The sequence below is a fragment of the Balaenoptera physalus genome, assembly GCF_965194825.1.
Source record: "Balaenoptera physalus genome assembly, chromosome: 1".
NCBI lineage: Eukaryota > Metazoa > Chordata > Mammalia > Artiodactyla > Balaenopteridae > Balaenoptera > Balaenoptera physalus.
In genome coordinates this window covers 61,631,283-61,650,337 of record NC_138882.1, presented here as the reverse complement: position 1 = coordinate 61,650,337, position 19,055 = coordinate 61,631,283, and the positions used below count along the sequence as shown (strand labels likewise).

Sequence of the window (19,055 nt, the reverse complement as noted above, 5' to 3'; positions counted from 1 at the left end):
ATTTCTGCCCTGCAAACCAGTTCATCTGTGCCATTTTTCTAGGTTCCACATATATGCGTTAATATACGATATTTGTTTTTCTCTTTCTGACTTACTTCACGCTGTATGACAGTCTCTAGATTCATCCACGTCTCAACAAAAGACCCAATTTCGTTCCTTTTTATGGCTGAGTAAAATTCCATTGTATATATGTACCACATCGTCTTTATCCATTTATCTGTCGATGGGCATTTAGGTTGCTTCCATGACCAGGCTATTGTAAATAGTGCTGCAATGAACATTGGGGTGCATGTGTCTTTTTGAATTGTGGTCTTCCCTGGGTATATGCCCAGTAGTGGGATTGCTGGATCATATGGTAATTCTAATTTTAGTTTTTTAAGGAACCTCCATACTGTTCTCCATAGTGGCTGTATCAGTTTACATTCCCACCAACAGTGCAAGAGGGTTCCCTTTTCTCCACACCCTCTCCAGCATTTGTTGTTTGCAGATTTTCTGATGAAGCCCATTCTAACTGGTGTGAGGTGATACCTCATTGTAGTTTGGATTTGCATTTCTCTAATAATTAGTGATGTTGAGCAGCTTTTCATGTGTTTCTTGGCCATCTGAAGGTCTTCTTTAGAGAAATATCTATTTAGGTCTTCTGCCCATTTTTGGAGTGGGTTGTTTGTTCTTTTAATATTGAGCTCCATGAGCTGTTTATATATTTTGGAGATTAATCCTTAGTCCATTGATTCGTTTGCAAATATTTTCTCCCATTCTGAGGGTTGTCTTTTCGTCTTGTTTATGGTTTCCTTTGCTGTGCAAAAGCTTTTAGGTTTCATTGGGTCCCATTTGTTTATTTTTGTTTTTATTTCCATTACTCTAGGAGGTGGATCAAAAAAGATCTTGCTGTGATTTATGTCAAAGAGTGTTCTTCCTATGTTTTCCTCTAAGAGTTTTATAGTGTCCAGTCTTACATTTAGATCTCTAACCCATTTTGAGTTTATTTTTGTGTATGGTGTTAGGGAGTGTTCTTATTTCATTCTTTTACATGTAGCTGTCCAGTTTTCCCAGCACCACTTATTGAAGAGGCTGTCTTTTCTCCATTGTATATTCTTGCCTCCTTTGTCATAGATTAATTGACCATGGGTACGTGGGTTTATCTCTGGGCTTTCTATCTTGTTCCATTGATCTATGTTTCTGTTTTTGTGCCAGTACCATATTGTCTTGATTACTGTAGCTTTGTAGTACAGTCTGAAGACAGGGAGTCTGATTCCTCCAGCTCCGTTTTTTTCCCACAAGACTGCTTTGGGTATTCGGGGTCTTTTGTGTCTCCACACAAATTTTAAGATTTTTTGTTCTAGTTCTGTAAAATGTGCCATTGGTAATTTGATAGGGATTGCATTGAATCTGTAGATTGCTTTGGGTAGTATAGTCATTTTCACAATATTGATTCTTCCAATCCAAGAACATGGTATATCTCCATCTGTTGGTATCACCTTTAATTTCTTTCATCAGTGTCTTATAGTTTTCTGCATACAGGTCTTTTGTCTCCCTAGGTAGGTTTACTCCTAGGTATTTTATTCTTTTTGTTGCAATGGTAAATGGGAGTGTTTTCTTAATTTTTCTTGCAGATTTTTCAGCATTAGTGTATAGGGATGCAAGAGATTTCTGTGCATTAATTTTGTATGCTGCAACTTTACCAAATTCATTGATTAGCTCTAGTAGTTTTCTGGTGGCAGCTTTAGGATTCTCTATGTATAGTATCATGTCATCTGCAAACCGTGACACTTTTACTTCTTCCTTTCCAATTTGTATTCCTTTTATTTCTTTTTCTTCTCTGATTGCCGAGACTAAGACTTCCAAAACTATGTTGAATAATAGTGGTGAGAGTGGACATCCTTGTTTTGTTCCTCATCTTAGAGGAAATGCTTTCAGGTTTCACCATTGAGAATGATGTTTGCTGTGGGTTTGTCATATATGGCCTTTTTTATGTTGAGGTAGGTTCCCTCTATGCCCACTTTCTGGAGAGTTTTTATCCTAATGGGTGTTGAATTTTGTCAAAAGATTTTTCTGCATCTATTGAGATGATCATATGGTATTTATTCTTCAATTTGTTAATATGGTTTATCACATTGATTGATTTGCATATATTGAAGAAATCTTACATCCCTGGGATAAATCCCACTTGATCATGGTGTATGATCCTTTTAATGTGTTGTTGGATTCTGTTTGCTAGTATTTTGTGGAGGATTTTTGCATCTATATTCATAAGTGATATTGGTCTCTAATTTTCTTTTTTTTTTTTTTTGTAGTATCTTTGTCTGGTTTTGGTATCAGGGTGATGGTGGCCTCATAGAATGAGTTTGGGAGTGTTCCTTCCTTTGCAAATTTTTGGAAGAGTTTGAGAAGGATGGGTGTTAGCTCCTCTCTAAATGTTTGATAGAATTCACCTATGAAGCCACCTGGTCCTGGACTTTGGTTTGTTGGAAGATTTTTAATCACAGTTTTAATTTCATTATTTGTGATTGATCTGTTAATATTTTCTATTTCTTCCTGGTTCAGTCTTGGAAACTTATACTTTTCTAAGAATTTGTCCATTTCTTCCAGGTTGTCCATTTTATTGGCATAGAGTTGCTTGTAGTAGTCTCTTAGGATGCTTTGTATTTCTGCGGTGTCTGTTGTAACTTCTCCTTTTTCATTCTAATTTTATTGATTTGAGTCCTCTCCCTCTTTTGGTTGATGAGTCTGGCTAATGGTTTATCAATTTTGTTTATCTTCTCAAAGAACCAACTTTTAGTTTTATTGATCTTTGCTATTGTTTTCTTTGTTTCTATTTCATTTATTTCTGCTCTGATCTTTATGATTTCTTTCCTTCTGCTAACTTTGGGTTTTGTTTGTTCTTCTTTCTCTAGTTCCTTTAGGTGTAAGGTTTGATTATTTATTTGAGATTTTTCTTGTTTCTTGAGGTAGGCTTGTATAGCTATAAACTTCCCTCTTAGAACTGCTTTTGCTGCATCCCATAGATTTTGGATCATCGTTTTTTCATTTTCATTTGTCTTTAGGTATTTTTTGATTTCCTCTTGATTTCTTCAGTGATCTCTTGGTTATTTAGTAACATAGTGTTTAGCCTCCACGTGTTTTTTCTTTTTTTACATTTTTTTCCTTGTAATTCATTTCTAATCTCATAGCATTGTGGTCAGAAAAGATGCTTGATATGATTTCAATTTTCTTAAATTTACTGAGGCTTGATTTGTGACCCAAGATGTGATCTATCCTGGACAATGTTCCATGAGCACTTGAGAAGAATGTATTCTGTTGTTTTTGGTTGGAATGTCCTATAAATATCAATTAAGTCCATCTTCTTTAATGTATCATTTAAAGCTTGTGTTTCCTTACTTATTTCCATTTTGGATGATCTGTCCTTTGGTGTAAGTGAGGTGTTAAAGTCCCCCACTATTATTTTGTTACTGTCGATTTCCTCTTTTACAGCTGTTAGCAGTTGCCTTATGTATTGAGGTGCTCCTATGTTGGGTGCATATATATTTATAATTGTTATATCTTCTTCTTGGATTGATCCCTTGATCATTATGTAGTGTCCTTCCTTGTCTTTTGTAACATTCTTTATTTTAAAGTCTATTTTATCTGATACGAGTATTGCTACTCCAGCTTTCTTCTGATTTCCATTTGCATGGAATATCTTTTTCCATCCCCTCACTTTCAGTCTGTATGTGTCCCTAGGTCTGAAGTGGGTCTCTTGAAGATAGCATATATATGGGTCTTGTTTTTGTATCCATTCAGCAAGCCTGTGTCTTTTTGTTGGAGCTTTTAATCCATTCACGGTTCAGGTAATTATCGATATGTATGTTCCTTTGACCATTTTCTTAATTGTTTTGGGTTTGTTTTTGTAGGTTTTTTTCTTCCCTTGTGTTTCCCACTTAGAGAAGTTCCTTTAGCATTTGTTGTAGAGCTGGTTTGGTGGTGCTGAATTCTCTTAGATTTTGCTTGACTGTAAAGCTTTTGATTTCTCCATCGAATCTGAATGAGATCCTCGCCGGGTAGAGTAATCTTGGTTGTAGTTTCTTCCCTTTCATCACTTTAAGTATATCATGCCACTCCCTTCTGGCTTGTAGAGTTTCTGCTGAGAAATCAGCTGTTAACCTTATGGGAGTTCCCTTGTATGTTATTTGTCATTTTTCTCTTGCTGCTTTCAATAATTTTTCTTTGTCTTTAATTTTTGCCAATTTGATTATTATGCGTCTCGGCGTGTTTCTCCTTTGGTTTATCCTGTATGGGACTCGCTGCACTTCCTGGACTTGGGTGGCTACTTCCTTTCCATGTTAGGGAATTTTTTGACTATAATCTCTCAAATATTTTCTCAGGTCCTTTTCTCTCTCTCTTCTGCTTCTGGGAACCCTATAATGCGAATGTTGTTGCGTTTAATGTTGTCCCAGAGGTCTCTTAGGTTGTCTTCATTTCTTTTCATTCTTTTTCCTTTATTCTGTTCTGCAGCAATGAATTCCACCATTCTGTCTTCCAGGTCACTTATCCGTTCTTCTGCCTCAGTTATTCTGCTATTGATTCCTTCTAGTGTAGTTTTCATTTCAGTTAATGTATTGTTCATCTTTGTTTGTCTGTTCATTAATTCTTCTAGGTCTTTGTTAAATATTTCTTGCATCTTCTCAATCTTTGCCTCCATTCTTTTTCCGAGGTCCTGGATCATCTTCACTATCATTATTCTGAATTCTTTTTCTGGAAGGTTGCCTATCTCCACTTCATTTAGTTGTTTTTCTGGGGTTTTATCTTGTTCCTTCATTTGGTACATAGCCCTCTGCCTTTTCATCTTGTCTATCTTTCTGTGAATGTGGTTTTTTGTTCCACAGCTGTACATTATTGTTTTAAATGTTTAAACAAAATGGGTATAATGCTTTAAAAGTTTATTCAAAAAGATGTTTCTATAGATAATCTAAGTTTCATCACTGGATCAATCTATGCATTTGTATCTAAATTTGAAATCCATCTCTTGCTCTTGTAAAGGTGCTGTTTACTATGTATGTCTGTGAATGTCCCTCATCCTCAAATCATCAATTTTATCTTAATTTTTATCTTTATTTTAATTTTATATCATTGGATTTTTTTCTTTGCCTCTAAGCCACCACCAATCCCTTTTTATTTCTCTGAGGAAGAGGGATCTTAATTAATAAAGTAAATTAACAGAGAGCAAAGTATCTTACTGTGTGAATTTGAAAGTCTTTTTTGTTTTATTTTGTTTCATTGTTAGTAGGGATTGCAAAGTGGAGATTTGCCATCAATGCAAAATAAATATACTTTGTTTTGACCTAGTGGAATGTATACACTGCTAGAGAAATAGAATAGTCTAAACACAGTCATTGCCAATAGAGTGATGAAGAGTTTTACTGACAATATGAAGTGAATAGTAAATCTAGAAAACATAAAGAGCTAATTTATGCCATTTATATTACAGAAACAAGTTTATTAGACTCACCAATTTATCTCTGGAGTCATAGCAGGAATCAGTAAGACAGTTGCTAAGCCTGTAAAGTAAGAATATGGTCCTAAGAAGGTAAAAGCTGCACTACAATTTCAGTTCTTAATTTGTTTTTCAGAATCAGGGTCTATATTTCACTTAGCTATGGACAAGATCAAGTCCAAAAACCAAATTATAGTCAAGATAATGACATAGACTTAGGCTGGAAATAGTTGTCTATAGAAAGGAGATGGTCAAATGGTTCATGGGACAAAAAGCAAACTTGTTTCATGTAGAGGTCACAATTTGAGCCTAAATTGAATTCTTGTTAGAATTTGGGCATGTCTGGACCACTCCAGATGAGACAGAACTACCAGGATGGAAGAGCCTGCAAGGGAAGAACATATCTTGTGTGAAGATTTTATCAAGGTGCATAGTGTGATTCAAGGACAATGGGCTGGTAGAAGAGGGGGAAGAATCTCGCAATAGCACAGTCCCAGCTTCTGAGTCCCAGAAAGATGGGGCTGCTGTAAAAGAGAGAGAAACAATGAGTGGCTAAAATGGTGAGAGTGAATGAGGTCACCTGTGGCTTTTGCTATGAAGTGAGAGCATCTTTTGTGCAACCCTAGTTTTCTCTATCTTTTTAAATTGAAATATAGTTGAATTACAATATTACATTAGTACGACCCAGCAACTCAAATCCTTTGTATTTATTTGAAGAAAACAAAAACACTAATTTGAAAATATATATGTCCCCCATGTTCATTGCAGCATTATTTACAGTAGTCAAGATATGTAAGCAACCTAACTGTCCACTGACAAATAAATGGATAAAGAATATGTGGTACATATATACAATGGAATATTACTCAGTCCTAAAAAAGAATGAAATCTTGCCATTTGCAACAACATTGATAGACCTGGAGGGTATTATGCTAAGTGAAATAAGCCAGTTAACTTGATAATGGGTATCAGCAGTCATGGGACTCCATCAGCAAGCACTAGCAACATTATCAATGCCTTTGACAGCTGGCAGCAGCAGCTTCAGCAGAATCTTTTGGTTTCAGCCAGAATAGTCAATGTTATCTTACCAAATCACAGCAATAAAGAAACTGTCACACTTTTAAACTATTATAGATAGCCCGGCTATATAACACAAACTGTTTCTGCATCTAATTTGGCAAATCTATACAGTTATTCCTCTTTTTCAAAAATGTATTGGCTAAGGTCATAGAAGCAACCTAAATGTCCATCAACAGATGAATGGATAAAGAAGATGTGGTGCATATATACAATGGAATATTACTCAGCCATAAAAAGGAACGAAATTGGGTCATTTGTAGAGATGTGGATGGACCTAGAGACTGTCATACAGAGTGAAGTCAGAAAAAGAAAAACAAATATTGTATATTAACGCATATGTGGAATCTAGAAAAATGGTACAGATGAACTGGTTTGCAAGGCAGAAATAGAGACACAGATGTAGAGAACAAACGTATGAACTGGGAGATTGGGATTGACATATATACACTAATATGTATAAAATAGATAACTAATAAGAACCTGCTGTGTAAAAATAAAATAAAATAAAATTCAAAATGAAAAGAAAAAAATGTATTGGCTAATTTTACTCATTTACACTTTCAGAAGAATTTCGGACTGTGCTTGTGAAATTTCTCCCAGAATTTCTTTTGGCATTTGATTAGAATTATACTAAATTTATAGATTAGTTTATGGAGAATTTATTTAAATTATTGTCTTGTCATCAGGAACATATTTTTTTCTCTCACTTACTTGAATTTTCAGTAAAGTTTTTTCTTCATGTATACCTTAAATATTTCTTAATCCTTTATCTAGGGGTATTTTATAGATTTACAGTTATTGAGTATAGAATATATGATTTGCAAATATTTTCTCCCAGTACATTGATTTTTTTTTTCCTTTCCTTAATTGTGTCTTTTGAAGAGCAAAAAGTTTTAGCATTGATCAAGTCCAATTTATCTTTTTTTTCTTTTGTTGACTGTGCTTTGGGGTCTTTATCTAAGGAAATTTTCCCTAAACCGAAAGTGACAAAGATTTTCTCCTATGTCGTCTTCTAAAGGATTTATAGTTTTAGCTCTTAGATTTAGATCTATTATCTATTTTGAGTTATTTTTGTGTAGGTGTGAGGTAGGAATATCAATTCATCTTTTTGCATATAGATATCCATTATTCCATTCTTTTATTTTTAACATATAATCTCATACCATTATTGCAGCAGAATGTGACCTGCACAATGTCTGTCTCTGGGAACTTAGAGATTTTTTGTTTGTGAAGTGGATATATGATCAATTTTAAATGCTTTTTTAGTTTTACAAAAGTGCTATGTTTCCATTTTTTAAAATGATGCAATATAGATGGGTTTTTAAAAATACCACCATAAGAACAGCTATCATCAATTATGATTCCAGCCATTTCCCTAGGTTGCAAATCATTTTCTCTAAAAAATAAAATCTGAGGCATAACTTACATTTTTTCTGGTATCCAGTATAACCAATGAAAAATCTGATCATGATCTGATTCTCTAGCTTTTGTCACTTGTTTTCTTTTTCTGGAAGCCTTTAAGATTTTTCTTCATCTTGGCTAGACTGAAATTTCATAAAAATAGTTTTAGGTGTATTTTTTATTCAAATATGTTAAACACTTACTCATGTTTCAGTCTAAAGATTCCAGCCATTTATCTTTGAGAAGATCTTGCATTATTTATTGGAAAATTTTCTTCCTTATGTTTTCTTCATTCTTTCCTTCTGAGACTACTATTAGTTAGACATTGTATTGTGACATTTTAAGAAATCCCAAGATCTCATGGCTTTGATCTGAGACACATGAAAACATACTAAAGAATCAACTCAGGACAGAACCAAAGAGTTTCTCCTTGTGGATGGATTGAGGTGTGTGTATTAGTGATCTGGCACATCAGAATGTTCACTGACAAGACAGTTTAAATAATGCTCTAGGAGGACGGTTTGAGGAGAGATTAATACCTTAGGTATTCATATAATTAAAATATACTTTTGTGGTTCATTCTAACTGCTATTGTTAAATGTCTACCCAATAGTAATAGTAAAAAGAAATGTGAAAGTTTTTTTAATGTGTGCATATTAACATAATCACTGAGCTAATGCTCTCTATCTTGCCTTCAAGGGTCACTAGACTACCTACTGAAATGTTTGTGGTTCTCCACGGGTTAGACTTGCTAAGTCAGTGTTATCACTTCCAACAACCAGATAACATTGACTAATGAGGATAAAAACAAAGACTTTTTCTGCACATTAGAGATCTATTCATTTAAAGGGGAACCTTTCAATACTGAATAGAGAAGCAGTTTGTTAATATGACCTATCCAGAATTATTAGTGTTCATAGATAACATTAATATTGTCAAAGTGGATAATAAAAGGCATAACAGATGGCAAGTTAAAGTACTAGATGCACAGGGTAAAGCTGACTTGAAATTGTTCCAAAATAAGAGCCTGTTCTATAGGCCTTTCTAAAATGTGGGGATTAGGAAACAATGTCTGCATCACCAGCTGGCTAAATCTTATTATTTGGAATAAAAATTTTGTGCTTCAGTGGATATCATAGAAGAGTTGTGAAGAATGTTTGTTATTACAATAATCCATTATGACCTAACTCAGAGGTCTAATCCAGGTCTAAACTAGGGATATATTAGAGAAAGGAGTTTTAAGTAGGCTTGGAAAAGTAAGAGAGTAACTAGGAATCCTCATCCTCTTGGACCACTGAAGTTGATGTGAACATGATGGTTTTCATCACCTATTCTGCTCAGGGTTTTTAAAATTAGTATTTACATACTAATAATACCATGTATTACTAGTTCTGAGGGTTTATACAATTACATTAAAAAGATGAGAGGGAAAGAAACCAGTAAACTTTATCAGCAGAATTCTATCAGATATTGAAATGGATATTTATGAATATAAGGCTCCAAAGTAGGCAGTCACCAACAAGTTTTTGAATGAAGCCACATTGAGACTTGGACTTAAAACAACACTCTAGGTTCCACAAGGTTGCCAAAGGGGAGGGAGGGTGGAGAAGGGAAGTACTGGGAGCCTGGGATTAGCAGATGTAAACTATTAGGATGGATAAACAACAAGGTCCTACTATATAGCACAGGGAACTATATTCAATACCCTGTGATAAACCATAAATGGAAAAGAATATAAAAAAAAGAATGTCTATATGCTTATAGCTGAGTCACTTTTCTGTACAGCAGAGATTGGCACGACACTAAATCAACTATACTTCAATTTAAAAATAAAATTAAAAAAAACAACAACACACTACTAGGTTGATATTACTAGGCAGTGGTATTGGACATACTAACTGGTTATGATGTCCATGTATACCTAAGCTTTAAAAAGTTCCTCTCTTTGCTGTTCCCAATGAAAAAAAGTAGAAATCTTCCCCATTAAGGAAGTTAGAGATATTCGGGTCTCTGTGTTTGTAGAGGTTCTCTGCTTTTACTGTCATGCTATAAATTTTGAGTTATCTCAAGAGAGTATACTCTAGTGGCCATCAATAATAATGCAGTTCAACAGAAGCACTCGCTTCTCTGTTTTAGGTAGAGAAATCAAAGAAAGCACAAGGGGCAGAAATCCAGCAGAGAAAAATGATAAAGAGAAAGGTATAAGGTCTCTAGGCATAGAATATCAGGTTTCAATGAGTATTAATATGTCACACCAGAATCAGTAAAATGACAAGTATTGTACCCAGCACACATGGTTCTGAAATGGAAACAAATGGTTTTGCCTCAGTTATACAATCTCACTTTTTTTGAGAGTCTCACTTGTTGACTTTGGTCATGTAAAAAGGAAAAGTAAGCTTTGGCTAGTAGAGTCTTTCTCTTTGTTCATTTGTGTCTGCAAATAACTGAGGACCTCACATCCAAATGTGAGACCTGAGCTGATTAGTCAGCATAATGACCTGCCAGTCTGGGCATCTACAGAAACCCTCTACTGAGCTACTCCCATCTAGGTCTCTAGTGGCTTTCATGTCTCAAATCCAAAGAATAATTTTCTTTTTCTTGTGTGACCTTTAAGCAGCATTTGATATTGCTACCAGTCACTACTTATCTCTCTTTTTCCACTGCCAGTATTCTAATCCTAGTCTGTTACAATCTCTCACCTCGGTGACATTCTCTTGGCAACAACTTTATCATATTTAATCAAATCTCTACAAAGCAGCCCTGTGATCTTGTCCCTCCTTCTATTAAATGCCTCCCATGGTCCTTAGAGATGAGTAGTAATCTTTATTACTCACAAAAGGACCAGCTGTGATTCAACCTTTCTGGCCCCATGATTTTCCACTCTCCTTACTTTCTTTGTACCATCCATGTGGTTTCCTGTCCTGTCCTCTGATACAGTGGTACTCAATCCTGGCTTCATATTAGGATTATGTGTGGAGATTTTAAAAAAACATACTGTTGCTAGGGCCACACCTTCAGATATTTTGATTCACTTGTGTAGGGTGAAGTCTAGGCATTTGTATTTTTAGAAGGGATCCAAATGATTTTAAGGCTCAGTGAGGGTTGAGAACCGTGTCTGTAATGCAACAAACCCTTTCTCAAGTCAAGTCCTTAACCCATAGTGTTTCTCTGTTTGAAAAACTCTTCCTCTGCTCTCCTGACCCCCATAATCTCTAAGTTTGAGCTTAAAACTCCTTCAGAAAACAAATTTTCCTTGATACCCTTTGCTAGTTTAGCTTCCCTTAATCATCCCTATAAATCCTCTTTTGCTGAACACTTAGCGATTTCCTGTGTTTCAAGTTTGCTTTCCCATGAGATTACTGGCAGAAACTATCTGTCTTGCTCCTGTTCTAACCCCACTGCTTAACACAGCACCTAGTACATAGTAGACACTAAACAACTATCTGATGATCAACTGAAAATGTCTGCATCCTGGGGATTCAATCTTGCAGAGATATTATATTTAGTTCTTCATCTTTCCATAACAATATTCTTGGTTGAGAGGGGAGATTTGTAAGGATGGCAAAGGCTTTTTGATGAGGGAAGTGTGTATTTGGGGTACCCTCATGAGCCAAGATATGTTGATGCTAAGACCCTAAAATGTCTGGAGATTTGGTGAAGTAGGCCTTCCAGTAGTGTGCAGAGATGAGGGCCCCACATCTCCCTGGAAAAGGACTTTCTAAGGAAAGACAGTGGAGGCACAAAACTAGTTTAAAGAGAATGATTAATTAAAAAAAAAAAAAAGGAGTAGGGCAATTCTATATAATATAACAGCACAGTAACTTTCTTTCAGGAATTTGTCCCACCAATCTTCCCTAGACTTTAAGTCAAGCAAGGAATGAATAAGAACAAGTAAAAACTGTTAAGAACTACAATATTGAGAGTGCACAGTGTAGTTACACTGGTCCTGGTGCTTTTTGCAGTAGTAGAAAATAATTTAACTAGATTTGGGAGTAGGGGGTGAATTTATTCTGGGTGTAGCCTTCACCTATCTCAGTATCTGGCCTTGGCAGGGTTGGTAGGGACACAAGAGCATCAGCAACAGCAATCACTACCTTCAGTAAGGCACCAGCACAAGACAGAAAGCCTAAGAGGTAAGGGCATTGGATATTCATGCCCTCAATTCAGATGCCCCATCTCTCTGAACTTTTGACATTTTGCTATTATCAGAGAAAGGAGACATTCTAGTGAGCTAAGATTAAGGGACAAGTTCAGACTCACATAGTATTCTAGAAGACCAAGTCCATGGCTCCCTTTGAACATTCCCAGGATAGTTTGGGAATTACCAGAGGGGAATTCAAATTCCCTCAGAATAATGATTATTATGATAATACCATTTTCTCCCTGGCTAAGGTGGCATAAGAAAACACACATTATCCGTATGTGATTTGAAACATCTGAGATTTAAGAAACTAGTCAAGTTGGCACAACTCCAATTCTTCTGGCCAAGAATGACAAGCGATATTGAACAAAAAATGTCAATGATATAAGATATATATAAAAAGCAGATGGATAGTTTAGAGAACAAAGCCAAAATAATAAATATGGAAGCTTAAGGCCCACCAGACTGGCCCTAGAATCCAGTGTTATGAAATATATTACAAAGTACAGATTTCCAGGATTGTGAGCATTTTTTTTTGAATTGATTAATTTATTTATTTTTGGCCGCATTGGGTCTTCATGGCTGCACACGGGCTTTCTCTAGTTGCGGCGAGCAGGGGCTACTCTTTGTTGCGGTGCGCAGGCTTCTCATTGCAGTGGCTTCTCATTGTGGAGCACGGGCTCTAGGTGCGTGGGCTTCAGTAGTTGTGGCACGCGGGCTCAGTAGCTGTGGCTCGTGCGCTCTAGAACCCAGGCTCAGTAGTTGTGACGCACGGCTTAGTTGCTCTGAGGCATGTGGGATCTTCCTGGACCAGGGCTCGAGCCTGTGTCCCCTGCATTGGTAGGCAGATACTTAACCACTGCACCACCAGGGAAGTCCCAGGATTGTGACCGTTTTATCAGTTACTGCGGGTTTCCAATGAAGAGCCAGAGTGATTAAGGAGTCATTGAAAATGATATAAAAGAGAACTTATCCATATAATAGAAGTTAAAGCCAGAATGATAATCATACCTCCCCAGAGGGGGCACTGAAGAATTTCTGGGAACACTGGTGAGCATGTTATATATTTGAAACAATAACAAAAAGCCTAATTGGGTAAAGCAGGTGAAATTCCTGGCTAAATCCTATAACTCCCTATACCGACACCACTGGAGAATCAGTTTGTACATGTTAGACAATCCTTACTGCTTATCAATGTGTGCACTGGCTTTTGGAATTAGATAAACATTAGCAGTATATATGACACAGGTGAAATCATGCTTATAACAAGGAAGGGATATTGCTGTAAATCAGTGAATCAACAAAAGATGTGATGCTAAAGTAATATGGGCAGAACAATAAACTGGTGATGGAGTTGTGGTAACAAGTTTGGCTCCATGAAAAAGAGAGATCCTAGCTAACAGAGGGGAAGCAGAGGTCCATGTTATTAGAGATCAACCTAATGACGATTATTACTGTACAAGCAAGCTACAGGCTTAAAAACGGCTTCTCAATTCTGGCTGTACATCAAAATTTTCTGGAAGTCTTTTTTTTTTTTTTTAATGTTGATGCCTGGTCTTGAATACAGATCTATTAAATCCAAATCTCTGGAGGTGTGGCCCAGGAATCAAAATCAATATTTTTTAACCCCTTAATGTACTGCCAATGTTGAGAATCAGTGCTTTAAATTTAAAGTGTTACAAATTAATTTCTAAGGACTCAAGCCCAGTTAGAACATATTCTACAAGAAAAGTTCCCATTGAAACAATACTGCCAAAGGATCATTGCTTATATCAAAAAAAAATGTTCAGTTAGTCACTGTCCAGAAAAACACAACTAGTAGATTTCTGGCCAAATTAAATGAAAGTGGTGACAAGGACAAAAATGTCTTTCCAAAATAGACCAATCACCATTATTCTTCCCTGTTACAGTGAGAGTTGTCTGCCATATAGAAGATTCCATGCTCTCTAAGTAATAACAATGTACAGTATGTTAATAAATACATAGCAAAGAATTATTCTTTCAAGATTAAGTAAAATCATGTTTGGTATTGTTAGGAATCAATGCTAGATATGAATATAAATATTTTAGAGAAAGGAGAATAAGTCCTCTGAGCACAGCCCAGAGAAGAGGTGTTAGACAATGATCAGTGTGGTGACCCCCAGGAAGGTCATGGCAGGATGCTTATCCCTAGTGGGGAGATGCCATTTTTTAATTCAGATCCCCAATCAGGAAGTTTCTCTGACTCTCTCATCTGTTTGGGCTGGTTTACCATGGTACCAGAGAATGGGTGGCTTAAACAACAGAAATTTATTTCTCACAGTTCTGGATGCTGGGAAGTCCAAGATCAAAGAATGGTAGATTCAGTATCTGGTGAGATTCTTCTTCCTGGGTTTCAGACAGCCATCCTTTCCTTGCATCCTCACATGGTGGAGAGAGAAATTGAAAGCAAGCTCTCTTATGTCTCTTCTTATAAAGGCTCTAATCCCATCATAGGGGTTATCCCTCATGACCTCATCTAAACCTAATCACCTCCCAAAGGCCCCACCTCCTAATATCATCACATTGGAGGTTAGGGTTTCAACACCGAAATTTCTCAAAATTCAAACACGCAGTCCACAACACGATCTTAATAGACAGGCATATAGCTCTATCCATCAAGATTGCTCTTACACTCCACAGAGGCAGAACATATAGATCCCACAGGGCACTCAATGCTGGAGTCAGCAAAGCAGCACTTAGCAAACAGAGAAAGGCTTTTTTATAATGTGTGAAGTATTCAGGGGCAGTCATTTGCCATGCACTAGAGGGAATAAATTCCCTTTGAAATACCATTATTATACAGCAGTACCTAAAAGAGAACTTTGAGCTATTTCAGAAATAGAGGCTGAGAATTTCTATCAACAGCATTAATGGGCCTGATACAAGAAAGTGACATTGCAACAGAGGCTTGCATGAACAAGAGTGGGATGTGCAGAAGAAAAGAGGTGCTATTCTATTAGGTCTTCTCCAGTTCTCCAACTTCTTGAATAAAGAAGTGGAGATTCTTAATGGAATCCCATTTATTATCATTTATAAATTTAAATAGTTATATTAGACAACTGTACATTGACCTGTACATGGTTCCCATTCTATAGTAGTGTGAGTTTGGACATTTTTCAGTAAGGCCTGATTTAAATCACCTTGATGGTATGTTTATAGATAGACCCCACACTGAATAGATTGCACTTAATGGTTAGAGTGGTGTATAGGAGGGCACCTGGTAAAGAGCATTCTTAATAAATTTTTGTCTGGAAATGCTAATTATATAAGCGCAGTGGTTGGCTGTAAAAGGCCAGCATTTAGTATCACGCATAGGTTTAAATTACAGTTTGTCTGGTCTCAACACTTCTATAAACCCTTGGGCTTATATTTCAAGTCCAATTTGGTCCCTTTGGTTTCTGTAAAAGACAGAATTACACGTGATGTTATGAGTCCCACAGGTCTGTCATCATTGATTCTTTTCTCTCTCCTGGTACTTATAGGCACAAACAGCTGCCAGCCTATGGGATGCATACTCAGGCCTGTTAAGTAATCAAGCCATGATCCTGGCCATGAACTCCAGGTATAATAAGCGTTAATGCTCTCATATCACTGATTGAATACCTTTTTAAAAATGTAATAGATACATATCAAAAATGTGAAAAATAAAAATTTACTCCAAATTCCACCACCTTAATTCAGCAACTATTAGTTCTTTCTTTCTCATGTTCTTTTTAAACCTTTCTGTATTGCATGAATAGGCGGACCATCTAACTACTGCAGAATCATAAGCAGGTTGCACATTCAATTTTCTATACTACTTTTCATTTTTGCTTTGTCTTAATTTTTAATTTCTCTGTAAAATCATATTTTCATTTTAATGGCAATGGAATATTCCCAAATTTTGACATTTTCTAAATTATATTATATTTTACCAACATTATGATATTCATCCTGGTACATAAAAGATTGTATCTGCTTTGAACTACTTCCTTGAAATACCATTCTGAAAGTGAGGTTCCTGATTTAGGTGATAGGCAACCATGAAAATGCCCTGCTGTGGGGGAATCCTCATTGGTCAACAGCTCCAGCTGCTGCCTGTATAGACTTACCAGCACGGTCTGTGAGGTGTCACTTTCTGTAGGCTGATCTCACCAATGACCCAGAATGGTAGGACAAATAACTCCAATGGGTGACTTCAGCTTGAGGGATTGCCATCAGCCAAGCTGAACCCTCCTTGGAACTTGCTGCAGTCCAAGACTCTTCCTACCCTATTCCTCCTTCCTTCCTTCTCTTGGAAATCTCTTGTACTTCTAATCTTGTTTTGACATCTGCTTCCCCTGAACCCAAAGTAATGCAGATGAGATGAACCTTCTTAGAGCTTTTGATTGTGTTTTCCAGAAGAACTGCACTTATTAATAAGTGTTTTGTCAAAGCCTAGTCACCTAGAAGATACTCATACATGTATACATAGATCCATATAAACAAAATTTGGCATACTGTATTATATTATTTTACAGGTTTCATGGAAAGGCAGACCCTGGATTAGAATCCCCTTCTCCATATTTTAATTTAATTTTTTGGTCTACTTAAATGTGTTAAAAATCTCCCACATAATAGTTTTTCCTTTATTCTTTAAAATTTGTTATAGATTTTGCTTTTCATATTTCGACCAAGTATAATTTGGTACATAGAGATTTACATGTGTTATATCTTCATATATACTTGTATAACTTAATAATATAAATAAATTTTATTTGTTACTATTAAACTCATATAATAGCTTATTTCTTTTTTTGACTAATTTAGTCTGTATTAATTATTATTTAGTTTTTGCTTACTCTTTTGCTTGTCTTTTTTTTGTTGTTGTTATTGGGGTATAGTTGATTTACAATGTTGTGTTAGTTTCAGGTGTACAGCAAAGTGAATCAGTTATACATATATCTACTCTTTTTTAGATTCTTTTCCCATATAGGCCATTAGAGATTACTGAGTAGAGTTCCCTGTGCTATACAGTAGGTCCTTATTAGTTATCTATTTTATATATAGTAGTGTGTATCTGTCAATCCCAATCTTCCAATTTATCCCTTCCCCCCTACCCCCCGGTAACCATAAGTTTTTTCTCTACATCTGTAACTCTATTTCTGCTTTGTAGATAAGTTCATTTGTACACTGATTTTAGATTCCACATATAAACAATATCACATGATATTTGTCTCTCTTTGTCTGACTTACTTCACTCAGTATGACAATCTCTAGGTCCATTGATATCACTGCAAATGGCATTATTTCATTCTTTTTTATGGCTGAGTAATATTCCACTGTATATACATACCATACCTTCTTTATCCATTTATCTGTTAATGGACATTTAGGTTGCTTCCATGTCCTGGCTACTGTAAATAGTGCTGCAATGAACATTGGGGTGCATATATCCTTTTGAACCATGTTTTTCTCCAGATATATGCCCAGGAGTGGGATTGCTGGATCATATGGTAGCTCTATTTTTAGTTTTTTAAGGAACGTCCATACTGTTTTCCATAGTTGCTGTAACAGTTTACATTCCTACCAACAGTGTAGGAGGGTTCCCTTTTCCCCACACCCTCTCCAGCATATATTGTTTCTAGATTTTTTCATGATGGCCATTCTGATTGGTGTGAGGTGATACTTTATTGGAGTTTTTATTTGCATTTCTCTAATAATTAGTGATGTTGAGCAGCTTTTCATGTGCTTTTTAGCCATCTGTATGTCTTCTTTGGAGAGATGTCTATTTTGATCTTCTGTCTATTTTTTTTTATTGTGTTGTTTGTTTTTCTGATATTGAGCTGCATGAGATGTTTGCATATTTTGGAGATTAATCCCATGTCAGTTGCTTCATTCACAAATATTTTCTCCCTTTATGAGGGTTGTCTTTTCATTTTGTTTATGGTTTGCTTTGCTGTGGAAAAGCTAAGTTTAATTAGGTCCCATTTGTTTATTTTTGTTTTTATTTTCATTACTCTAGGAGATATATTGAAAAAGATCTTGCTATGATTTATGTCAAAGAGTTTTCTATGTTTTCCTCTAAGAGTCTTATAGTATCCAGCCTTACATTTAGGTCTTTAATCCATTTTGAGTTTATTTTTGTGTGTGGTGTTAGGAAGTGCTCTAATTTCATTCTTTTACATGGAGCTGTCCAGTTTTCCCAGGACGACTTATTGAAGAGACTGTCTTTTCTCCATTGTATATTCTTGCCCCCTTTGTCATAGATTAGGTGACCATGGGAGCATGGTTTTACCTGTGGACTTTCTATCCTGTTCCATTGATCTATATTTCTGTTTTGTGCCAGTATCATACTGCTTTGATGACTGTAGCTTTGTAGTATAGTCTGAAGTCATGAAGCCTGATTCCTCCAGCTCCATTCTTCTTTCTCGGGATTGCTTTGGCTTTTGTGGTCTTTATGTTTCCATACAAATTGTAAAACGTTTTGTTCTAATTCTGTGAAAGATGCCATTGGTAATTTGATAAGGATTGCATTGAATCTGTAGATTGCTTTGGGTAGTATAGCAATTTTCACAATAATGATTCTTCCGATCTGAGAACATGTTATATCTCTCCATCTGTTTGTGTCATCTTTCATTTCTTTCATCAGTATCTTATAGTTTTCTGAGTACAGGTCTTTTACCTCCTTAGGTAGGTTTATTCCTAGGCATTTTATTCTTTTTGATGTGATGGTAAATGCGATTATTTCCTTGATTTCTCTTTCTGATCTTTCATTGTTAGTGCATAGGAATGCAAGAGATTTCTGTGCATTAATTTTGTATCCTGCAACTTTACCAGATTCATTGATGAGCTCTAATAGTTTTCTGGTAACATCTTTAGGGTTTTCTATGTATAGTATCATGTCATCCGCAAACAGTGACAGTTTTACTTCTTCCTTTCCAATTTGGATTCCTTTTATTTCTTTTTCTTCTCTGATTGCCA

The 19,055-nt window shown here is 35.9% G+C and overlaps 1 protein-coding gene across 1 annotated transcript in view; it reads left to right on the top strand.

Moving 5' to 3' along the window:
- Positions 1–14,983: 14,983 nt before the first annotated feature.
- Positions 14,984–19,055, top strand: part of MROH9 (maestro heat like repeat family member 9) — a gene marked incomplete at its 5' end in the record, with an annotated part of 85,827 nt that continues 81,755 nt past the window's right edge. The window contains 2 exons of the mRNA XM_082414523.1: positions 14,984–15,058; positions 15,596–15,675. Coding sequence (XP_082270649.1) covers positions 14,984–15,058; positions 15,596–15,675 — 155 coding nt within the window. The remainder of the gene's footprint in view (positions 15,059–15,595; positions 15,676–19,055) is intronic.